Here is a 19,090-nt window from a genome sequence, read left to right as displayed (position 1 = left end):
ACTTGGTTAAAGAGACTCATCCCCAGCTCTCTGCAACCTCCTTTCAGGTAGCTGTAGAGGGCGATGAGGTCTCCCCTCAGCCTCCTCTTCTCCAGACTAAACACCCCCAGTTCCCTCAGCCGCTCCTCGTACGACCTGTGCTCCAGACCCTGCACCAGCTTCGTTGCCCTTCTCTGGACACTCTCGAGTCATTCAATGTCCTTTTTGTAGTGAGGGGCCCAAAACTGAACAGAGGAATTGAGGGGCGGCCTCACCAGTGCCGAGGACAGGGGTCAGATCCCTTCCCTGTCCCTGCTGGCCACGCTATTGCTGACACAAGCCAGGATGCCATTGGCCTTCTTGGCCCCCTGGGCACACTGCTGGCTCCTGTTCAGCCGGCTGTCAATCAGCACCCCCAGGTCCCTCTCTGACTGGCAGCTCTCCAGCCACTCCTCCCCAAGCCTGTAGCGCTGCTGGGGGTTGTTGTGGCCCAAGGGCAGCCCCCGGCATTTGGCCTTATGGAAACTCCTCCAGTTGGCCTCAGCCCATGGCTCCAGCCTGTCCAGGCCTCTCTGCAGAGCCTCCCTACCCTCGAGCAGATCAACACTCCCACCCAACTTAGGGTCATCTGCAAACTGACTGAGGGCGCACTCGATCCCCTCGTCTAGATCATCAATAAAGATGTTAAACAGGAGTGGCCCCAACACCGAGCCCTGGGGGACACCACTCGTGACTGGCTGCCAACCAGATCTAACTCCATTCACCACAACTCTTTGGGCCCAACCATCCAGCCAGCTTTTTACCCAGTGAAGCGTGTGCCCATCCAAGCCCTGAGCAGCCAATTTTGACAGGAGAATGTTGTGGGAAACGATGTCAAAGGTCTTACTGAAGTCAAGGTAGACAACATCCCTCTGCACTGTAGCTATAATAGTGGTTACATATACTTCAGCTCAAGCCTGTTGTGGACAGCCAAGAAGCTGCAGTCACAGGCTGATTTGTTTAAGTAACATATGTAAAGCCTATAGTTGATATTAAAGCATTCAGAATGTGCTGTGAAAGTTGAACATCACAGATACTAACTAGTAACTTGGCTGATATGCTTTATTTGGGTAATCACTGCTGAACCGAATAAAGATTTGTTGGCAAATGATGTGATCTAGACGGTTATTCTGAGAATTTTTTTTGTGTCCAGTCATCCCCACTGAAGCTTTTCAGCTGTGGAGAGAAAAGCATTTAACATCTTTAAAAGTGCTTTTACCCTCCTCAAAGAAGGTCAGTGAGAAATGAAATTTCATCACCGTTACTGCAGCTGGGAAACACTAACAAAATGTTTTTCTTTGGATCTGGGCCAATGATCTGAGAAGCGATTCTGTAGCAATGGTGGGATTTTTTTTTTGCTAGCAGAACTTTCATTTATAGCTTAGGACTTCACTTGTGATTGGGACTGAATAATCTTTTTCTTTGTTCCTGGAAAGCAACTTTTTTTTTTTTTGTCTTGGTAATATCAGCCAAGAAAAGTTTTGAGCCTGTTTCAGAGAGGGAGAAATTTTCTTCAGGAGTTGAGAATTTCCTAAGGAAAATGAGGGGAGGGCAGGGGGGATCTTTGTTGGTTGTATTTCAAATTATATCGCTTTCCTTCCCCAACTGTTTAAGACAGTCAAGATGAAAACCCATCAGCGGGAAGTTGTTGATGGAGCCTCAGTGTCAACAGCAGGAAGCCCTCTGGAGTTTTTCTTTGGTTCTTTCTTCTCTCTGAAGATCCTGTTCAGGGGTAGACCAGTTGAATAACACTGGAAGCACTGACTTGCTCTGCTCAGAAGGTTCCATTCATTCAACCAGAAGAGTCTCTGCTTCAGTAGTATTTCTGTGCTTCCCTTATAGGAGCAGTTGTTTTGATACTATTTCTAATGAAATGAGTATGTGCACAACTGTTTGAAGAAAAGCAAGCATTTCTCCATAGTTACATTTCCTTGAGATGTGCAAATAAGCTTTCTGTACCCACCTTTCACATACCTAAATAAATTTTCACAAAAAACTGCTGAAGACTTCAGTTCTCAACTATTTACTAGTAGTTGTTGAAGCACGTAAGAGCAGTATGTTTTGCCTAGGATGAGGCAGGAAATGCACAGTTATCTATTCAGATATCTGCTGGTCACTTGATATGCCACTATTACATGACCAGAATACAACTTCTGCTAAATGTTGTTAGCATGACTGTGCATAGGTGACATGGTTGCTGTGTGTCTAGTTTGTTTCATTGCAGGAAGTGCATGCAGCCTTGACACACACTGGATATGTTTATGCATTCCTAACAGGGGGAGACCTTACATTTGCTTACATTTTTCATTACAGTAATTAATGATGGAGAGAGGAGGGGAGATGGGCTACAGGTAGACTTCAAGAGCAAATAGCTTTTTTCTGCTTCTGTCCAAAAAGCTTGGGTGAAAGAGGGAAGCATTTAGCAGGGTGCTTGATGAATAAATAATTTTGGTGGCAATATTAGCCTGTAGAACCATCTCTTGATTACTTTAGCATGTAGAGTTTAATACAAAAGTAGGCATAAAAATTCCAAGGGTACTGTATTTGAGTAATAGCCAAGTTGTTAACTAAAATACTAGAAGCCTGTTAAGACAGAAATACATGACTAGGACAAAAAAAAAAAATATTTTCAGGGATTTTTTTTGTTGTTGTTAAATAGTTGTTCTGTCTCTTTGTATTTGCTTTGTTAATACAAAAAAAGCTGCAGACAGATCTCCAGAAATATTTTTTGTAGTGTGCATGTAGTCTGGTAGTACAAAACTGATGCTGTTGAAGAGACTTCAAGATTTCCATGGCAATTCTGAGAGCCAGGCTATTCCTTTGTCATTTGTTCATTTCACACATATCCAACATCTATCATGGGTGTAATTCTTTTTGATGATGGGCACCCACACTTTCAAAGGGATATTTTACCTGTGCTATTAAACCCGATTCTTCAAAAGCATTACTTAATACCTATATGTATTGTTCTTTTACAGATGTAAACTATGTGGAGATTCATACAACATCTGTACTCAGCACTAGAAAAGAGATTTATTTTCAGAACAGGAAGATTTTTTAAAAACTGTAATAAAAGGGGTTTTTTTTGTAATAAAAGTACTGAAATTACTGCATCAGCAGTTTCCATGCAATAAAAATGAAAGAAAGTTTGAGCAATATGAATAAAACCAGAATTATATTTTAAGATTTGCAAGTCTGTAAGTGTACGCTGCACAGAGTAAATAATGAAGTCTCAGAGTTTGGGCTTCCCATAATGATTGTTCAGGAAAACATGTAAAAATTATAAATGCAGGTCTAAATCAACACCTTGAATACATTGAGAAGCAATTGTTTTGCTGTAGCAATTTTGTTAACAGAGCAGTAATCAGTCAGAATGTGGGCTCTCCTTTGTGCAGTTATTTTTCACTTCATGTATTCTCATTTCTCTATGCTAGAGGCAGTGTGACTAAAGTCATATATGAAATTTTTCATTGTGGAAATGCACTTTCTTTAGAACTTTCATTACCTGATTTCTACACAGGTATAGATGCTTTAATGGTGATGAGCATGTTGTCTGTTTCTCTGTCATGTTGTTTTCCTGCTCGTGTTATGAATCCACCTTCCTTTGTTGACCCTGTGACCATATAGCTTAATTACAGTGTAATTGTTACATGACATAAACATTCTGATTTCTGGAGAAGATAGTGGCTTTCAAGAAGTTTATAAATAACGCATTTCTCGCTTCAGTGCTTTTATCTGATGTGAGGGCAGTTTGACTTTAGGAACCAATAGTGCACTTCACACCTACAAAAGGAAATCACAGAAACAGCGTGTAAAAATGCATCGAAAAGGGACAGGGAACAGACATGCTGGTAGTGAGTATGTCAGTGTTGTTAGAAATGAGCTGCATTGTTACTTATGTAAAACAAGGGCTATATGACCAAGTTGAAGTCAAGTAAAATCTTTAACAAGTAGCAATTGAAAAAAAGCAGACCAGGCAATGCTTATTGACTTTAACTACAATAATTTTTCTTTCCTTCATAATGCTATTTTATTGAAGAATGAAAGTGATTATTAAGCAAAATTTCTGAAGTTGTTTGAATTTACTGTTTTGCTGGTCAACTTTGTCTGCATTTTGTAAGTTTCTGCTTTAGAGGATATGATATTTTCCAGTGTGTAACTTTGTTGTTTAGAAGTAGAGTTTCTGTCATCTTTCACATCTACTTTGATGCCACATTTTGAGCTGCCTCTTACTGTTTTGCAAGTTCTTTCTCCTACATTACAAGTGGCGGGGTGGGGAGTTACTGTTCTTGTTCTGTTCATTCTTCTAATAGAACTCTTTTAGAAGACATGAGATATAATTCTAAATTTTGTTTATAGACGGAAGTGGAGAAAGAGGTGAGAAGGATGCAAGCAAAATCACAACCTATCCACCAGGGGCTGTCCGCTTTGACTGTGAGCTGCGAGCTGTGCAAGTCAGTTGTGGATTTCACCATTCAGGTAAAACCACATATATCAATGTTAATTATTGCATAGAATTTTTGTGGGTTTTTTTTGTTTTGTTTTGTTTTTAATGCCATCATGTGTTTTCACACCTCTGTGTTTAATTTTTAATAAGGATGTACATGGTAGTGTTAAAGGTTGAAAAGGTTGCAGTATCATTTTGTAGCTTACTACGCTGTCCTTCAACAGTGAAAAGTATTATAAGTATCATAGTGAGTCACATCAGAGCTTTTAAGCAATTTTGAGCCATTTGAAGACATCTGCATGGCACAGCTCTAGCCTTCCATGGAGGTGCTAGCTGTGATTGGTTGTGGAATCCTGTATAGATCTCTTAATGTTTCAGTAGGGATCATTAACTGTGTTGCTCAGAAAAGCTAACCAGTAGCAGTGCAGTGTCATGTTAACATGTGCCTATGCCAGAAGAATATCCTCTTTTTTTGTTTTGCAGTGGTTTTGATGGAGAATGGTGATGTTTACACGTTTGGATATGGACAGCATGGGCAACTTGGACATGGTGATGTTAATTCCAGGTGAGCTGGTAATTAAAGGACATGATTGTGTATTGCTGTACTGCTGCACAAAAGGTGGCTAAATTTCTGTTTCTCTGTACCTTCTAAGTGTGCAAACTCACACATTGTCCAAATAAAGTTGATAAGCTCTTGTTCTGCACTTATTCCCTATAAACCCCTGTATATGCATACACTAACTGTACTGTTGTACCATATAAGTAATTTCTTTAATACGTGAAGGCTTCTGTGCATTGTTATTAATGTAACTTTGATAATTGAGTTTGAAATGCTTCTGTCTTTTCAATTCTCCCTATATATATGAGATAATGACATATCTAATTAAGATTTCATTATTTCTGTGAAGTACTACATATGCAATAATTCACATAGAAACCTAGATTAACCTGTATCTATTACACCATTGACAGTAGTTCATTTATGATAAAAATCTCATTTTTGTTTAATATTAATCTCCAAACTTAAGTCACTAAGCTTGGCTCTCAGCAGCATTTTGTAGACACTTATTTTGTATGTCAGCATGAGAATGATGTGTGCTTTCTTTGCGGTCAGTGGAAATAGAGAAGTCAACATAATTGGGAGAGTTATTTGACTAACCACCCACTACTTATCTACTTTAGGTATGCTCAGTAGCTCTGTAAACTTTATGGGCTAGATGTCCCTTGACTACTGTGAGAACATAGATAAGTTAATACAGGTGTTTAATACAAAGCTCAATCTCACCCTTAGTATCTCATCCTTAGTATCTTACCTACTTACTAAAGTAAAAAATCAGTGTTCTGCAATAAAAGGAAATGTAATAGTGTTGTTCTTTGGGCATGTACATATACAATATAACACATAAGACAGGAGATTTTGAATAGTAGGAGTTGTTGAGGCTTTGTGTATGTCCAGTAATGCCCAATATCCTTATGTAAAAGACAAACAGAGTGGAGCATCCGTGATGTGTCTTCAGTTCTGTCATTTCTCTTGTAGCAGTGAGATGAGAATTACTGAACATCTGTCCTCCTAATCTCTTTGGAGACTTCCAAATCATTTCTTTAGTCAAGTTTCTGAAGAAATCTTCATCATCTTAAAACTTTCATTGGATTCACTAAACAAAAGAGGGAGGGGAAAGGAAGAAAGTTTACTGGAAGCATACTTTGTATTGACTGCTGTGCCTAATGGTAGTCTCTAAACTGTTACCCCTGCTCAGTTTGCATTGGACTGGTGCATGCAGTCTGTTTCTGCCTATGGTAAAGCCATATCATAGATAAGTACTCTGTTTTTCATACCTGGAAATTCTTGGATAGTTGTTCCAAGCTGCAGCTGCTTTAGCTGGCAGTTCAAGTCACTACTAGAATAAGGCCTGTTTCTGTCTTAAAGACTGAAGAGGTACAAACAGCAGTGGCATTTGTACTGGTAACTTACTGTCTCCTATTTCCAACTTCGATGAAATCGCTTGGCTTTTCTGAAGGCATCAAAGCTATCTGCTGTATCTGTCAGAATTTCAGATACTAAACCCTACATCTGTTGCTTACTTAGACAGAAACTGGATGGAGACCAAATGTAGTTCCAAATAAGATCCTAGAAGATACATGAAACATCGTGTGCCAAAGGATAGTGCTTGACCAGGCCTAGAAACTGATGAGGTACAAGCAACTTGGAGCTGATCTTTGAATCATTCTACAACAGACCCTAGACAGTGTCTGAAAAAAGCCTTGGAAGAAATTAGGAATATGTTCTGTGCATGAGAACTGGCTATAGTTCTTTCTATATTGCTGTTTAGCGCCATCATTCAAATGATAATTTCCTCATTGATGTACTTCTTTTTCCAGCTTTAAGTAGAGATCTCTCCTCTGTCCTCACAGTAAGGGATTCAGAGAAGGAAACAGGGAATCCTTATGCAGAGTTCCACCTCAGTTGGGACGCAGTGGTGCTCAGATGGCCAGCTCCAGCCAGGTCAGTGGTATGTCAGTCATGCAGTGTGTCACATTGCCTGTATTGACCTCAGGAAGACCATCATCTTCTCAATCCAGGAACTGATACTCTACTGTGTTTCCAGGAAAGAGAGAGAGATATGGGAGAAAAACAAAAGAAGTAATATTTAGGCAGTCTGGCTAGTATATCTAAATATGGGGGCCACTGAAAACAAGAACTGTCATGGAAAATTCAGGAACTCTCATTTTCATCTGAGGGAACCATCTTCATTGCCACATGAAGCAACAATGGAAGTTCCTGGGCAGTGATTGATGACTTACCCTTTCAGAGACTTCTGTCTTGCAAAGATTTAGTAGTAAGACTATATTTTTAAAAGTGTTGAAAATGCTTAACTATTTTGAATTCTGTGCAGCTGTCCAGACATGTCTTTTTCCTTAAGGGGATTCAGGACTTGTCTATTAGCCTATGGTAAACACCACAAATTCTTCCTCTTATTTTAGTAGGAATGAGACATATTACATGCCTTAGAAGGACTTCAGACTATTTTTTTTGTACACAAGTAAACAAAAAACAAACAAAAAACCCAAACAAACAAAAAAAGGGCAGATGAACAGGATGATGTGATTCTCCAGAAACCATTAATAGAACTGAAGTGGTGTGGAGGAGCAAGGTGGTTTTACTTTTTTCTCCAGAAAAGACTTCAGCCATTCACAGATGGACCGCTTAAAAACACAGGTGAACTGGTTCCACGGAGACCATTCTGTATCAGTGTGCCGGCACCATTAAACTAGTCTGCGTAGGCTTTCTGTTGTATAATTCACAGTGGCAGATGCTGATGAGCTATTCACTACATGAAGGATTTGTCAGTCTCTGCTTATATTCTCCTCAGATTAGATGCTGGTGGATAGAAACTCATTAGAAGCAAGAAATGCTTTGCAGTATCTAGTCTTGGTGAAAAATAGCATGTCTTGTATTCAGGTAAGCCAGGGCCTGTTTGTTGCTGATGCTTCTCTCAGGAAGCTGGGACATAAAACTCCAGGATATTTCTTGTACAAACTATTGACTGCAGCACTACATTAACAAGCATGTGATCTGGCAGTCAAGCTCCGGAAATGGAACTACTGAAGTAAGACAATCCTGATATAATTTTGCTTTCAATGGTTCAGCTACAACACAGACGAAAACTGAGCAGACCTTCCATGGACAGTCAGCAATATTCTATTTGAAGACAAAGTGTAGAGACTATATCCTATTAATATCTTCAGGAAAGAAATGTGTTCCATCATCACTGATAGGATTGTGTTTCTAGGTGCATTGTCTGATTATTTTACTTCAGTGGTGGAGTGCATGTCTTATTTCATCTTTTCACCAAACTTCCAGTTACCTCCAAAATTTAAGAATCTCCATTTTCTTTTTAACTCCATACTGTCCAACTCTGACTGCAGTTGGCAGAAGTTACTATGGGTTTCTTCTGACACACTACACGGTAACAGCTTATGGTGAACGTGAATTTACAGTACCACGGCCAGCTGCCCCAAGGGACTTACTGGAGATGGCAGCCAGCTGTTGGCTGGAGAAGTACAATGGACAGCGACTCTTGAACAGCTAATGCAGTCAGGGTTTTCAAAGACCACATCTGCTCCCAGAAATGCTTTACTCTTCAGGGTGGAAGAAGGTTTCGGTGTGGACAGCCAAAATGCATTTGGAGCTTCTGTAGGATCCAGAGTTAGCTGATGCATGTATATCTGCTGCTTTTCATTCAGCACCCTTACATTTTCCCAAGGGATCTCAAGTTACTTTCTGTATAGTTGAGGTTGGTCTTTTGTTATTGATTCTTGTCAAGTACCTGTGTCATGTCCAGAGACCAAAGAATCTGGCAGCTTGACATCAATGTGTCTTTCAACTCCATCCCAGAAGAATACTTCTTGCTTTCTCCCATTCAAATGGAGAAACCCTGGTTATCAAAACTTTGCCCAGAAAGTTTCTCGAACTCTTTTAAGTGTCTCTGCTGAGCTATTTGTCAAGTTTCAGAGGGATAAGGAAATACTCAATTAGTATCACAGGTTTTAAAATCCATATGCATCAAACACACTGGTTTACTGTATTTTTCCACATCCCTCCTCTTTTTATGAAGTGAAAATTTATTTTTCTGTGATTTTACTTTTTTAGGTAGTTAAGTTTCATAAGCTTTTTCCTCTTAATTTCTTTAGTTAAGACAATGTAGTTGGCCATTCCAAAGACTGGGTGATCTTAATAAAAAGCTATTTAAGAGGATAACATATTACATCTCTCTACATGTTGCTTGTCTGGTTTTGCTCTGATGTTGCCAAGAGGGTATCATACGCAGCATTTGGATAACATTTCTGATAAATTCAGTTGGCAAAACAGAAACATAAATAGTTTTGGTGATAATAGCTTGGTTTTTATGCATTGAAGAGATGAAACACTCTCTTTTATTTATTTATATTTTTTTACATGCATAGGATTTATAATTCCATGCCTGCAGCTATCATAATTTTGAGGAAAAGAAAAAAATATCAGTGCGGCGGGCAGAGGAAGCAAGCAGCCGATTCAATGTGAATGATAGAGCAAGCTTCAACTTTATTGAAGGAAATCACACCTTATATAAGCATTCTACAATACACTACTTGTAACTCTATTGGATACATTTAAGAAACTACATTATAATATCTCAGACATTGGGTACATCGAAAAGGTCACATTGTAATATCCCAGCCCCTTGTGGCATTTCTGGTATGCATAAACATCTTTCTTGCTGTAAACCTGCTTCCCTCACAGGGCTGTTTTCCTCTCACCCCCAAGGTCATAATGCGCCCCAACTTATCTCTTCATTCTCACAACAGTCCTTGTTAGTATCACTGTACGCTGGGTTTTTTCCTCTGTTTATCTCAGGTGGCTGTGACCGACTTCTGCAGGGAGCTATGGCCGACCAGCTCCTGCAGGGAGCTATGGCCTTGCTCTCTTCAAGCCGTTCTCCAACATATCAGTAAAAATATTTCCCTTTAATTGGAATGCTTTTGGATTAGTTCTTAACTATGTTTTGTTTCTGCTTCAGTGCCTTTTTGACCCTCCTTGAAGTTAATGCGAGGCAAATGTTTTATCTGTTTTTAAAATGTTTCATCATTGGTGCTGCTAAATTTCGCTCTGTGTGTCTATAATCTTACTGATATTCACACCCATGTGCCTATAGACCAGCAAAGGCTTCTGAATTTATGAATGTCATGTTGTGCATCCTTTACCAAATTTTATGCTGCTCTTCAGTCTCTCCATCTTTACTAGAGTCACCTGCTGGAAGCTACATTCACCACAAAGGAATAATTTCTTTCTGTATATTTGTGTTCCTCGTCCTTCAGGTCATTAGCCTATCTTCATGCTGCATCCCTCTCTTCCACATTTCCCATCTTGCCATCTACCCTTTCCCTCCTGAGCACATGATGCTTCTCCTTCCTTCTACTTTCTTGACTTCTGTTTTACCTGCAATTCGGCCAAAATCAGAACATGCAGATAACCCATCTTTTTGCACATCAGCTACTAAACAATCATTAGGTAACTTGGGGCTGATTTTTTTTTTTTTTTTTTTTTATTCCAGCATAAGACAACCAGTTCTTACTTTAGTTTAACCTATTTTTGAAAGCATGTGTTTAAGTTTAAATACTGCTGCTGTTCTCTGAGGTCATAGTTCCCAAAACTAGTTATTTGGGAGTAACTTGTTCTTCAAATTTGCAGTCTTAAGACCACAATAACTTTTAAGTCTAGGTAGATGTTCATTATGGGATTCAAAGTCTGGTACAGTTTTTGTAAGCTCCTGTTCACTTTGATGGGATCAAGATAAAAATTTTAGTTTCAGTATCTCATACTTTTCTGTTTTTATCTTTCTGCTATTTCTAAGTCATCACTTCAAGTTTTCTTTCTTTGCTTCTCGATCATCTTCCTTCCCCCCCTCCCCCCCATTTTTACTGGAATGGAAAATGTATTTTCTTATACCTGACCATATTTGGGAGGCACATGGATTAGACTTTTTCAGATCTTTCTTGGAAAACAGTTTGGAGAAGTTTGTTCTTTCTTGAGTATGGGTTTGATGGAGAGCAGTTTTTTAATGCCTTATTCTCCATTAGAAAGGTGATGGTGGTAGGTAGACCTTCTCTTTCTTGTATAATTCTCTAGACAGTGATCTGAAGAGGGTTCTATCAGTATTGCTTCTCGTAATTGTACTAGGGTACCAACTACATAAGGCTTTGGTTGCTTTGTGATGCAGACAGGTTTAAGTGCTTAACCAGCATCCTTACAACAGAATTTGTTTACTGCTGAAGTACATTGCAATGTATCTTATATACATACATATATGCACACACATATATTAGTGTAACTACAGTAACATTAATGTAATCCTACAATTATATATTAAATTCACCATTTTTATTTTATGTTAATTTCTGAGTTTAACTGAAGAGAGGGTACTTTATCTGGTTCCCTGTAACAAGGGGGCATAAACTTAAATATCTAGTAGTCTTTCAAATATCTGTTCATTTAATATGTAAGATGTTTCTTGACTCTGATTCCATACAGTATGTGAACATAGTGGATATATTTCACAGTGATTGAAATCCTTATAATACTAATATATGTGTTAAATGTTGCATAAGCATATATTGATACAAAATTAATTTATTTTGATATAGGGGATGTCCCACTTTGGTGCAAGCATTACCAGGTCCTAGTACACAAGTTACTGCTGGGAGCAACCATACAGCTATTCTCTTAATGGATGGACAGGTTTTCACATTTGGAAGTTTCTCGGTAAGGAAATAATAATATTTACTTAATGGGAATAAGCTAGTAGTTAATGTATTGTTCAAAGACCTTTCAAAACTGCTTATACTTGCTCTTACAGAACTGCTTATGACTTCTGCATATCTTTTGTGTGTTATGTTTAAAAATGTGGCCTCTTAATATTGTTGTGGTTAGAAAAACGTGATGCCAGAAATTCTTGGTGGTTTTTGCATTTTAATGAAGATGATGATTTAAAGCTTGATTATTTAAAAAGTGCACCAGTTTTCTCAAACTCTTACTGTTGCAAGCTCAGTTGTAAATATGTGTCTATTGCATATTCTATTACTTGTCTGTCATCTTTCATAGAAATTGCAGTGGGTTGCAGAAGTTATGCTTACACTTGAGGGGAGATTATTGCTCAGTATAACCCAGCATAATTCTTGTACTCTTCCTCCCTGTCGACATGGCATATATTCTCCTATGTCCATGTGAAATCCAGTCTTACATGCACTGAATAAGCACTCAACATTGTTTAGTTCCTCTTCATCCTGACTTTGGGCCTTTGTGATTCCTTGTCTTTGCAAAAAACCCTCACTGCAATCTCTCCAGAGTCATCTGTTGTTCATGCTTTCCCACTAATGTCCTTTTGGCAAAAGCTAGACTATAGGTATTGAGCTATTTTTATATGCTTTAAAAACTGTACTGCCAAATGCAACAGAAGCGAAATTACACCTTTTGAAATCTTTTTACAAAAAATAAAAAAAGGTGAAGACTGAAATTTTACAAGTAGAAAACATTTTGACTTAAAAGTGTGCCATAAGATGGCTAGTAGGTAATATTTTGCTGTTTTTCAGACTTTAAGAGCCTTGGTGTCCTTTTATCAAAGTGACTTAGACACATAGAAGTTGAAGCTTTGTTGGTTTGCAGTGAAACAGCCCCTGAAAAACCAAAACCAAATCCATTCTCAGAAATAGGATCGAAAAGCCTGTCTGTTGATTGAGGCTTTTTCTTTTTCTAAAAGATAAAATAAATCTATACCACATTTAGACCACCTGCGTCTGATTTTAATATTGTAATGCATGAAAGTGTGTTGAAAGCTGCTTAAAGTCAAGACATGCTCAAAAGCAAGCCTGTTTCTTGAAAATGTCTTCACTAAGTGTACTCATATACAGTGCTTTGTAGAAACAGAGATGAGTAACATGCTGGACAGAGGGTATCTGCTGTACATGCATGTTTTTCTCCCTTACTCTTTTAAATAAAAAGTTACCTTGATTTCATTAGCCTGCAATGAATTCCCTTTGCCTGAGTGAGGTAGAGGGAGTCTGAGTAGGTTTATTCCAGCAGTTTCTACCACGTAGTTGGACCAACAGTTCTTCTCCTGCACCTGTCTCTCCATAACTAGTTGTACGTAGGAGATAAGACCCTGTATCTCCAGGTCAGGATGTTAATGAGCATATGCAGAGGTGCTTGCTTAGGCACTTTATGCTCTTCTTAGCTCAAGTTTGATGTGCTAATCAATTTCTAGGTACTTTTAAGAGGTATTTGTTCTGTAAGACTTACAGTCCATATAAGTTCAGAACTGAGTGGAATTTAGACTGTCTGAATCTGAATGTAGGTTGTTGGGATATTTTTTCTCTATTAATTCATTCTTTGTTTAGCCCTGAAGTTAGTCGGATATAGAATATTGAAGGAGAATAATGCTTTTATATTTGATTGTAAAGATGGAAAGGAGAGTTATCTGTCATGGAGAGTTTGAGTTGCATTCAAAAACCTAACTGAATAGGGAGAATATCTGTCAGTAACTTGTTCCTTGTATTTAAATGTGTAATGCTTCACTTAGAGTAGCCACTGCTTTTTAAAAGTAATTTTATTCTAAAATTTCCAGATTGCTAAATTTGTATATTGAAACTATTGAAGTAACTTGCTGATCTTTGAGATTTATTGTTACTATTACTTACTAATTCTTGCGTTCTCTCCGCAGAAAGGTCAGCTTGGTAGACCAATTTTGGATATGCCCTACTGGAATGCAAAACCAGCACCTATGCCTAATATAGGCTCTAAATACGGACGGAAAGCAACGTGGATTGGAGCAAGTGGAGACCAGACTTTTCTCCGGATTGATGAAGCTCTTATTAATTCTCATGTGCTTGCCACATCAGAAATATTTGCCAGCAGGCATATAATAGGCAAGAACTCCTCAATGATATTCTAAATGCTTATAGAAGTATAAGAGAAAAAATAACTTTGGTCATATGAACAATAGAGGAGCAACAAGTCAGAAATGTGAATGGAGGGAATTAAATATTTTGGCTTTCTAGTTAGATTGCACATGGTGATACTGGCTTCTTTAGAAATTAATTTCATTTCTTAAAAAAGATTGTAGAAGTCTAAACTTTTCTTGCACTTAAATCTTACGACATTATATTTTTTGCTGTACCAGTGTATCTGTCGTTCCCTACTACATTAATGCCCCATGCATAGAAAATGTCATGTAATGAGTGGAGTCTTCATGTATTTCTGCTCTTTTTGCTCTCTAATTTAGGTTTGGTACCAGCTTCACTATCAGAACCTCCTCCTTTTAAATGTCTTCTGATAAATAAAGTAGATGGCAGTTGCAAAACATTCAATGATTCTGAGCAAGAAGATCTTCAAGGTTCTGGTGTGTGTCTGGATCCTGTCTATGATGTTATTTGGAGGCAAGTGTGGATTATAGCTATTAATGTTCTAGTATAGAAATGCTTATCGAAATATTTTGGGAGGCTGGAGATTGATTATGCTCATTTTCCTAGTAAATGAAAAACAATTTTTCCATTTCTATGTATCTTTTCACAGTTTTTGCATGATTTGTTCAAGTAAGCCCGAACCAGACATCATCTTTTGCCCATATTCTTTGGATTTCTTTTCTTTTTCGCAACATTCTCATTCCAGTCTCATGATGTTTGGGGGCCTCAATCTATTTCACTTATTTATCCTTTTTATTCTTCCTTTACTGTCCTCCATCCACTGAATAATGTTCTTGCTATACCTGGCTTTCATATCCTTGTGTCTTAAATCCTCATCCTTCTCTCATGCATTAGTGGTTAAGACTAGAATAGAAGAGGAGCTGGAGTAATAGTATATTTTTCATTTCTGAAATTTTGGGAGGTCAAAATAAAGATACTTATTTAGATGGCATACATATTCAAATTATGGATACATTTATTTCACAGTCTTCAGGGGTGATTGCTTTCAGTGGAGTCATTGAGAAGGTGTAGATCATAAGCCCTTGTTCCAGAACAGAATCATAACATGCAATTCATCTGTAATGATTTAAAAGCTATGTTAACCAGGATTTGGAAGATAAATTTTGACTGTTATCTGAGTGCAAGTGATGGATGATGTTTAAACTGTTTGAAGACTTAGGCAAAACAGGAATAATCACTTGCAGTTAGAATAAAGCAGGGAAGCAGATCATCTGCATTCAACTAGAAAAGACAGTATGTAGGATCATATCTTTAAAAGATCATTGTGTCCATAGGCTACTTGCATCCTACTTCAGATGTCTTCATCCAAAATTGAGATTCAAGAACTTAATAAGCCACTTAACATTGAAGCATGTATATTTGCTAGGCATGTTCCTTGGATGGCTGTAGTTCTGCATTATGCACATTCCCAGGTTTGTTTCAGTCTCATTAGCTAGGAACCAGGTCCTACTTAAATTATGCTGAGATTTGAAATAATGAATAGTAGCACCCACATCCCTTAAAGGTTTTGGTCATGATATTATCAGCATGATTCAACACACTAAATGACTCAGTTTATGGAAACTGGTTGCTATGGGAAAGCAACAAGTTTCAGGGGAGAAAAGGTGATAATGCTTATCTTGATGTAGCCCACTAAAATGGTTAATTCGTCTTGAGGAAATTCAAAGTCATGTGTTAACGATAGTATTATGGGCAAACATGGGTTGTGGTGTTCTCTTGCAGAATTTTGGAACCTGTAGAACTAAAGCTAGAGCTTAAATACTTTACTGAAGAATGGATTTTTGGAGCTTGTGCAGATTTATTTCTGTGTTGTATCCCATTCTTGTTTAATAGAAAATATTAATAGAAAATATTAAAACTGTCTAAAGAGACATTAATGAATATTTGGTGTATTAATTATTTTTCCTGGACATTTTTATTCATGTCTGTTTAAATGAAGGGGGCAGTTTCTCTGTACAGAGAGACAGCATTCTTGATTACATCGATTTTAAAGATTTTCTTCACAGCTTTGTGACTTTTAAAAATAATTTCGTGTGTGTGTATAAACTTGCACATTGCTAACTCATTCAAATCCTGAATATATTCGGTGTTGTATAGTAATTTTAATGAAAGCTGTTTCTTTCTCCATTAGTTAGACCATCTTAGCCACATTTGGATTTTTAGAACAGTGTGACAAGTAAAAATTCCTTTGGTCTTATTCAGAATGTTCCCATAGGCCTGTGTCTTGTGTTTCTTCCTTTTACATGGTGATATCAAAAGCTCCACGTGTTCCGTTTTCTTTTTGTACTTGTTAAAGTGTAGTATAGAAAGTCTTTGTATTCCCTTGTTTACTCTGCCCTTGCCTATAATCCCTTAAAACCTCATAAGGTGATGTTATCCATTTTAAAAAGCTCAAACAAAATATGTTGGATTTCTCAAGATCTTTTTACTCTTATTTGAAGGTGAGTAAGCCTTTTACTTTCACTTGGCATCTTTCTCATTTTTGACCACATCTGCCATTATATCTAGTACTTTGCTGGTTACTTTATGCTTCTTAATAGATTATACCTTTCTAATATTTATTAGCTTTGAAAAGTATCTAATATTTTCTGAAGTTTCTAAACCCATAATGACTGTTTGACTTGAAGTACAGTAAGAATGCTTTTGTATCTTTCCATTTGCTAGTGTGCTAGTAAAGTTTATATGTATTTGGTGTAATGATGTTCATTTTTAAGAGTTTGTGTTAGCAGATTTACATTTTATATTAAATAGCTCATAAAATTTAATTATTAGTTAGATTTTTGTATTTTTTAAGTAGGTGAAAGGTGTTTTTTTTTTATTCTGTTTTGTCTTGCTCTAGGTTTCGACCAAATGCTAGGGAACTGTGGAGTTACAATGCAGTAGTTGCCGATTCCAGACTTCCCTCAGCTCCAGACATGCAATCCCGGTGTAGTATTTTGAGTCCAGAACTTGCTCTACCAACAGGTTCCAAAGCTCTAACCACCAGATCTCATGCAGCTTTGCACATTCTAGGTATACATTTATAGTTGATGAGTCAGAAGCTTAGATGAAATAAACATTATCTGATGTATAAATGAATTGTAATCTAACAGCTTTCTGACTTTTTTGAGTTAAAATTTTATTTTGTAATCTTTCACCATTACTCTTAATACTTATGATCTGGCTGATATGCATTAATTTTATTCAAAATAGTTATCTTCTGCCATCTTAATGATGATAGAGGATTTTAGAGTTCTGATGGAACCTGCTACTAGAGGTCAGCATAATAAAGTAAGAGACTGTCCTAGATGATCTTTTTGGACAGTCTTCAGAATAAAGTCAGTACTGTTAAGCTAACCTGGAGTCTCCAAAAGACAGGAGAACAGTGCTCTTAAATAAGCTATTTTTATTTTCAAGTAAATGCAATATCTAAAATTAGGATTTACACTTTGCAGTTTTGTATAATGGGATGCCAAGAGTAATATGCTTTTCTTTTGTAGTCTGAAAAGCCTACCAAAACAAAAAATAATCCCACTGTGTTCATGTATAAAGTGGCCATATGCAACATATCCAGTACTTCAAAGCACAGCTTTGGAAGTTATTTTAGTTCACTTGCTCACTGATTGTGGTGAGTGATCGGTTCCTTGTACTGCTCCCCTCATTGTGTGTTAGAGGTGTGATTAATTTTGACTTGAACAATGCTTTTTTGTGTAAGAGTAAGGCTTGTTAGGTACCCATGTATATGAAACAAAATGCCTTCATGCCTTTTATGAAGGTTTTCAGATCTGCCCATGAATCAGTTACTGCTTCAACTCTTTTCAGGCAATACAGGAAATGGAAAAAGACAAGAAAAAGTGTTGCTGGATATTTGTTTAATATTGGAAAAGTTACGAAGTAGATTTAATCACATTTCTTGGTTATTCTGGAAAATGAATAAATTAAATTGATCTTTACTAGTGAACCTTGAGATTCTACACCAGTGACCCCTGACCTAAATAAAGCTATAATTATATTTGGTAGCATATTTGTTGTTTAGGGACAAAACAGTTAGGTTGTTTTGATCTTTTTAACTAATATTCATTTCCATTTCACTGATTGTAATCAACAGTAAGAAATTTTGAGTTCTTTTTGGGTTTTCTTTCTTCTAGGTTGTCTTGATACTTTGGCTGCTATGCAGGACTTAAAAATGGGTGTAGCTAATACGGAAGAAGAGACTCAAGCAGTAATGAAAGTTTATTCCAAAGAAGACTATAGTGTTGTTAACAGATTTGAAAGTATGTACACAGTAAAATTTTATAGCACAAGCTGACCAGGCTTGCAGAATAAAAGACTAAGAAAGATAAACTGTATTTTCGCTGGGTTTTTTTCTGCAGGTCATGGAGGAGGCTGGGGTTATTCAGCCCACTCAGTAGAAGCTATCCGTTTCTGTGCTGATACGGATATTCTGTTAGGTGGTCTTGGTCTTTTTGGAGGTAGGGGTGAATACACTGCTAAAATAAAGGTAAGTTTTTCTGCTTTTGTTTTAAACGATACTATGTCTCAAAATCAGAACTTTAGAAATATCACCTAAAACCATGATTAATGTTATTTCTTTGATGAATGAGTGGTTTACTGTATATTAAAAGCATTAGTAATAGAAATAGAAGAAGGCTTCTCAGTGAGAAGTAATGAATCTTATGCCGGTGAGGTGAGTGAAGAGATCTGAGAACTACTGTTCTTAACTGTCAAAAATTGTTACCATCGGTAAATGGTATGCCATCTTAGAGGTGTCCTGAGCAGATATGGTAGTGGTAGCTCAGAAGTCCACCTGCAGAAAATTGGTGTTGGGGGCTTCCAGTTAGATTCATGTCCTGTGTCAGGATACATGAGAGATTGCTTCTTAAAACCAGAAAGAGAGTGTTTACCCTTTGTTAGCAGCTAAGCCATTTCTTCCCACTGTCCCTGCCACTTATTTCTCAGACTCCTGTCTGGATAGCTTCTCGACTGGGATTCTTCAACTGAGAGTGAATGGCACCAAACATACTTAACTCTGCTTTGTGCCAGATGTAAGAAATATTAGGGCTGGAGCGTGTGTGCTGATTTTAAATAAATAAATAAATAACCCTGGCTTTGGATAAAAAAAAAATCACA

General features: G+C 37.4%; 1 protein-coding gene across 3 annotated transcripts in view; it reads left to right on the top strand.

Annotated features, from left to right (window-relative positions):
• Window positions 1–19,090, top strand: part of MYCBP2 (MYC binding protein 2, E3 ubiquitin protein ligase) — a 173,446-nt gene that overhangs the window by 46,413 nt on the left and 107,943 nt on the right. For 2 of the 3 annotated variants that reach the window (XM_026849212.1, XM_026849204.1), the window contains 8 exons: window positions 4,378–4,497; window positions 4,949–5,030; window positions 11,648–11,765; window positions 13,720–13,924; window positions 14,281–14,434; window positions 16,821–16,993; window positions 18,109–18,234; window positions 18,334–18,461. In XM_026849212.1, coding sequence (XP_026705013.1) covers window positions 4,378–4,497; window positions 4,949–5,030; window positions 11,648–11,765; window positions 13,720–13,924; window positions 14,281–14,434; window positions 16,821–16,993; window positions 18,109–18,234; window positions 18,334–18,461 — 1,106 coding nt within the window. Of the gene's footprint in view, window positions 1–4,377; window positions 4,498–4,948; window positions 5,031–6,858; window positions 6,969–11,647; window positions 11,766–13,719; window positions 13,925–14,280; window positions 14,435–16,820; window positions 16,994–18,108; window positions 18,235–18,333; window positions 18,462–19,090 lie in introns of those variants that run through there. The other variant, XM_026849219.1, reaches the window with a different exon arrangement.

This window comes from Athene cunicularia, assembly GCF_003259725.1.
Source record: "Athene cunicularia isolate RWA chromosome 1 unlocalized genomic scaffold, athCun1 chr1_part1, whole genome shotgun sequence".
Classification (NCBI taxonomy): Eukaryota; Metazoa; Chordata; class Aves; order Strigiformes; family Strigidae; genus Athene; species Athene cunicularia.
The sequence above is the reverse complement of the archived record's forward strand: the minus strand, read 5'-3'. Positions and strand labels throughout refer to the sequence as shown.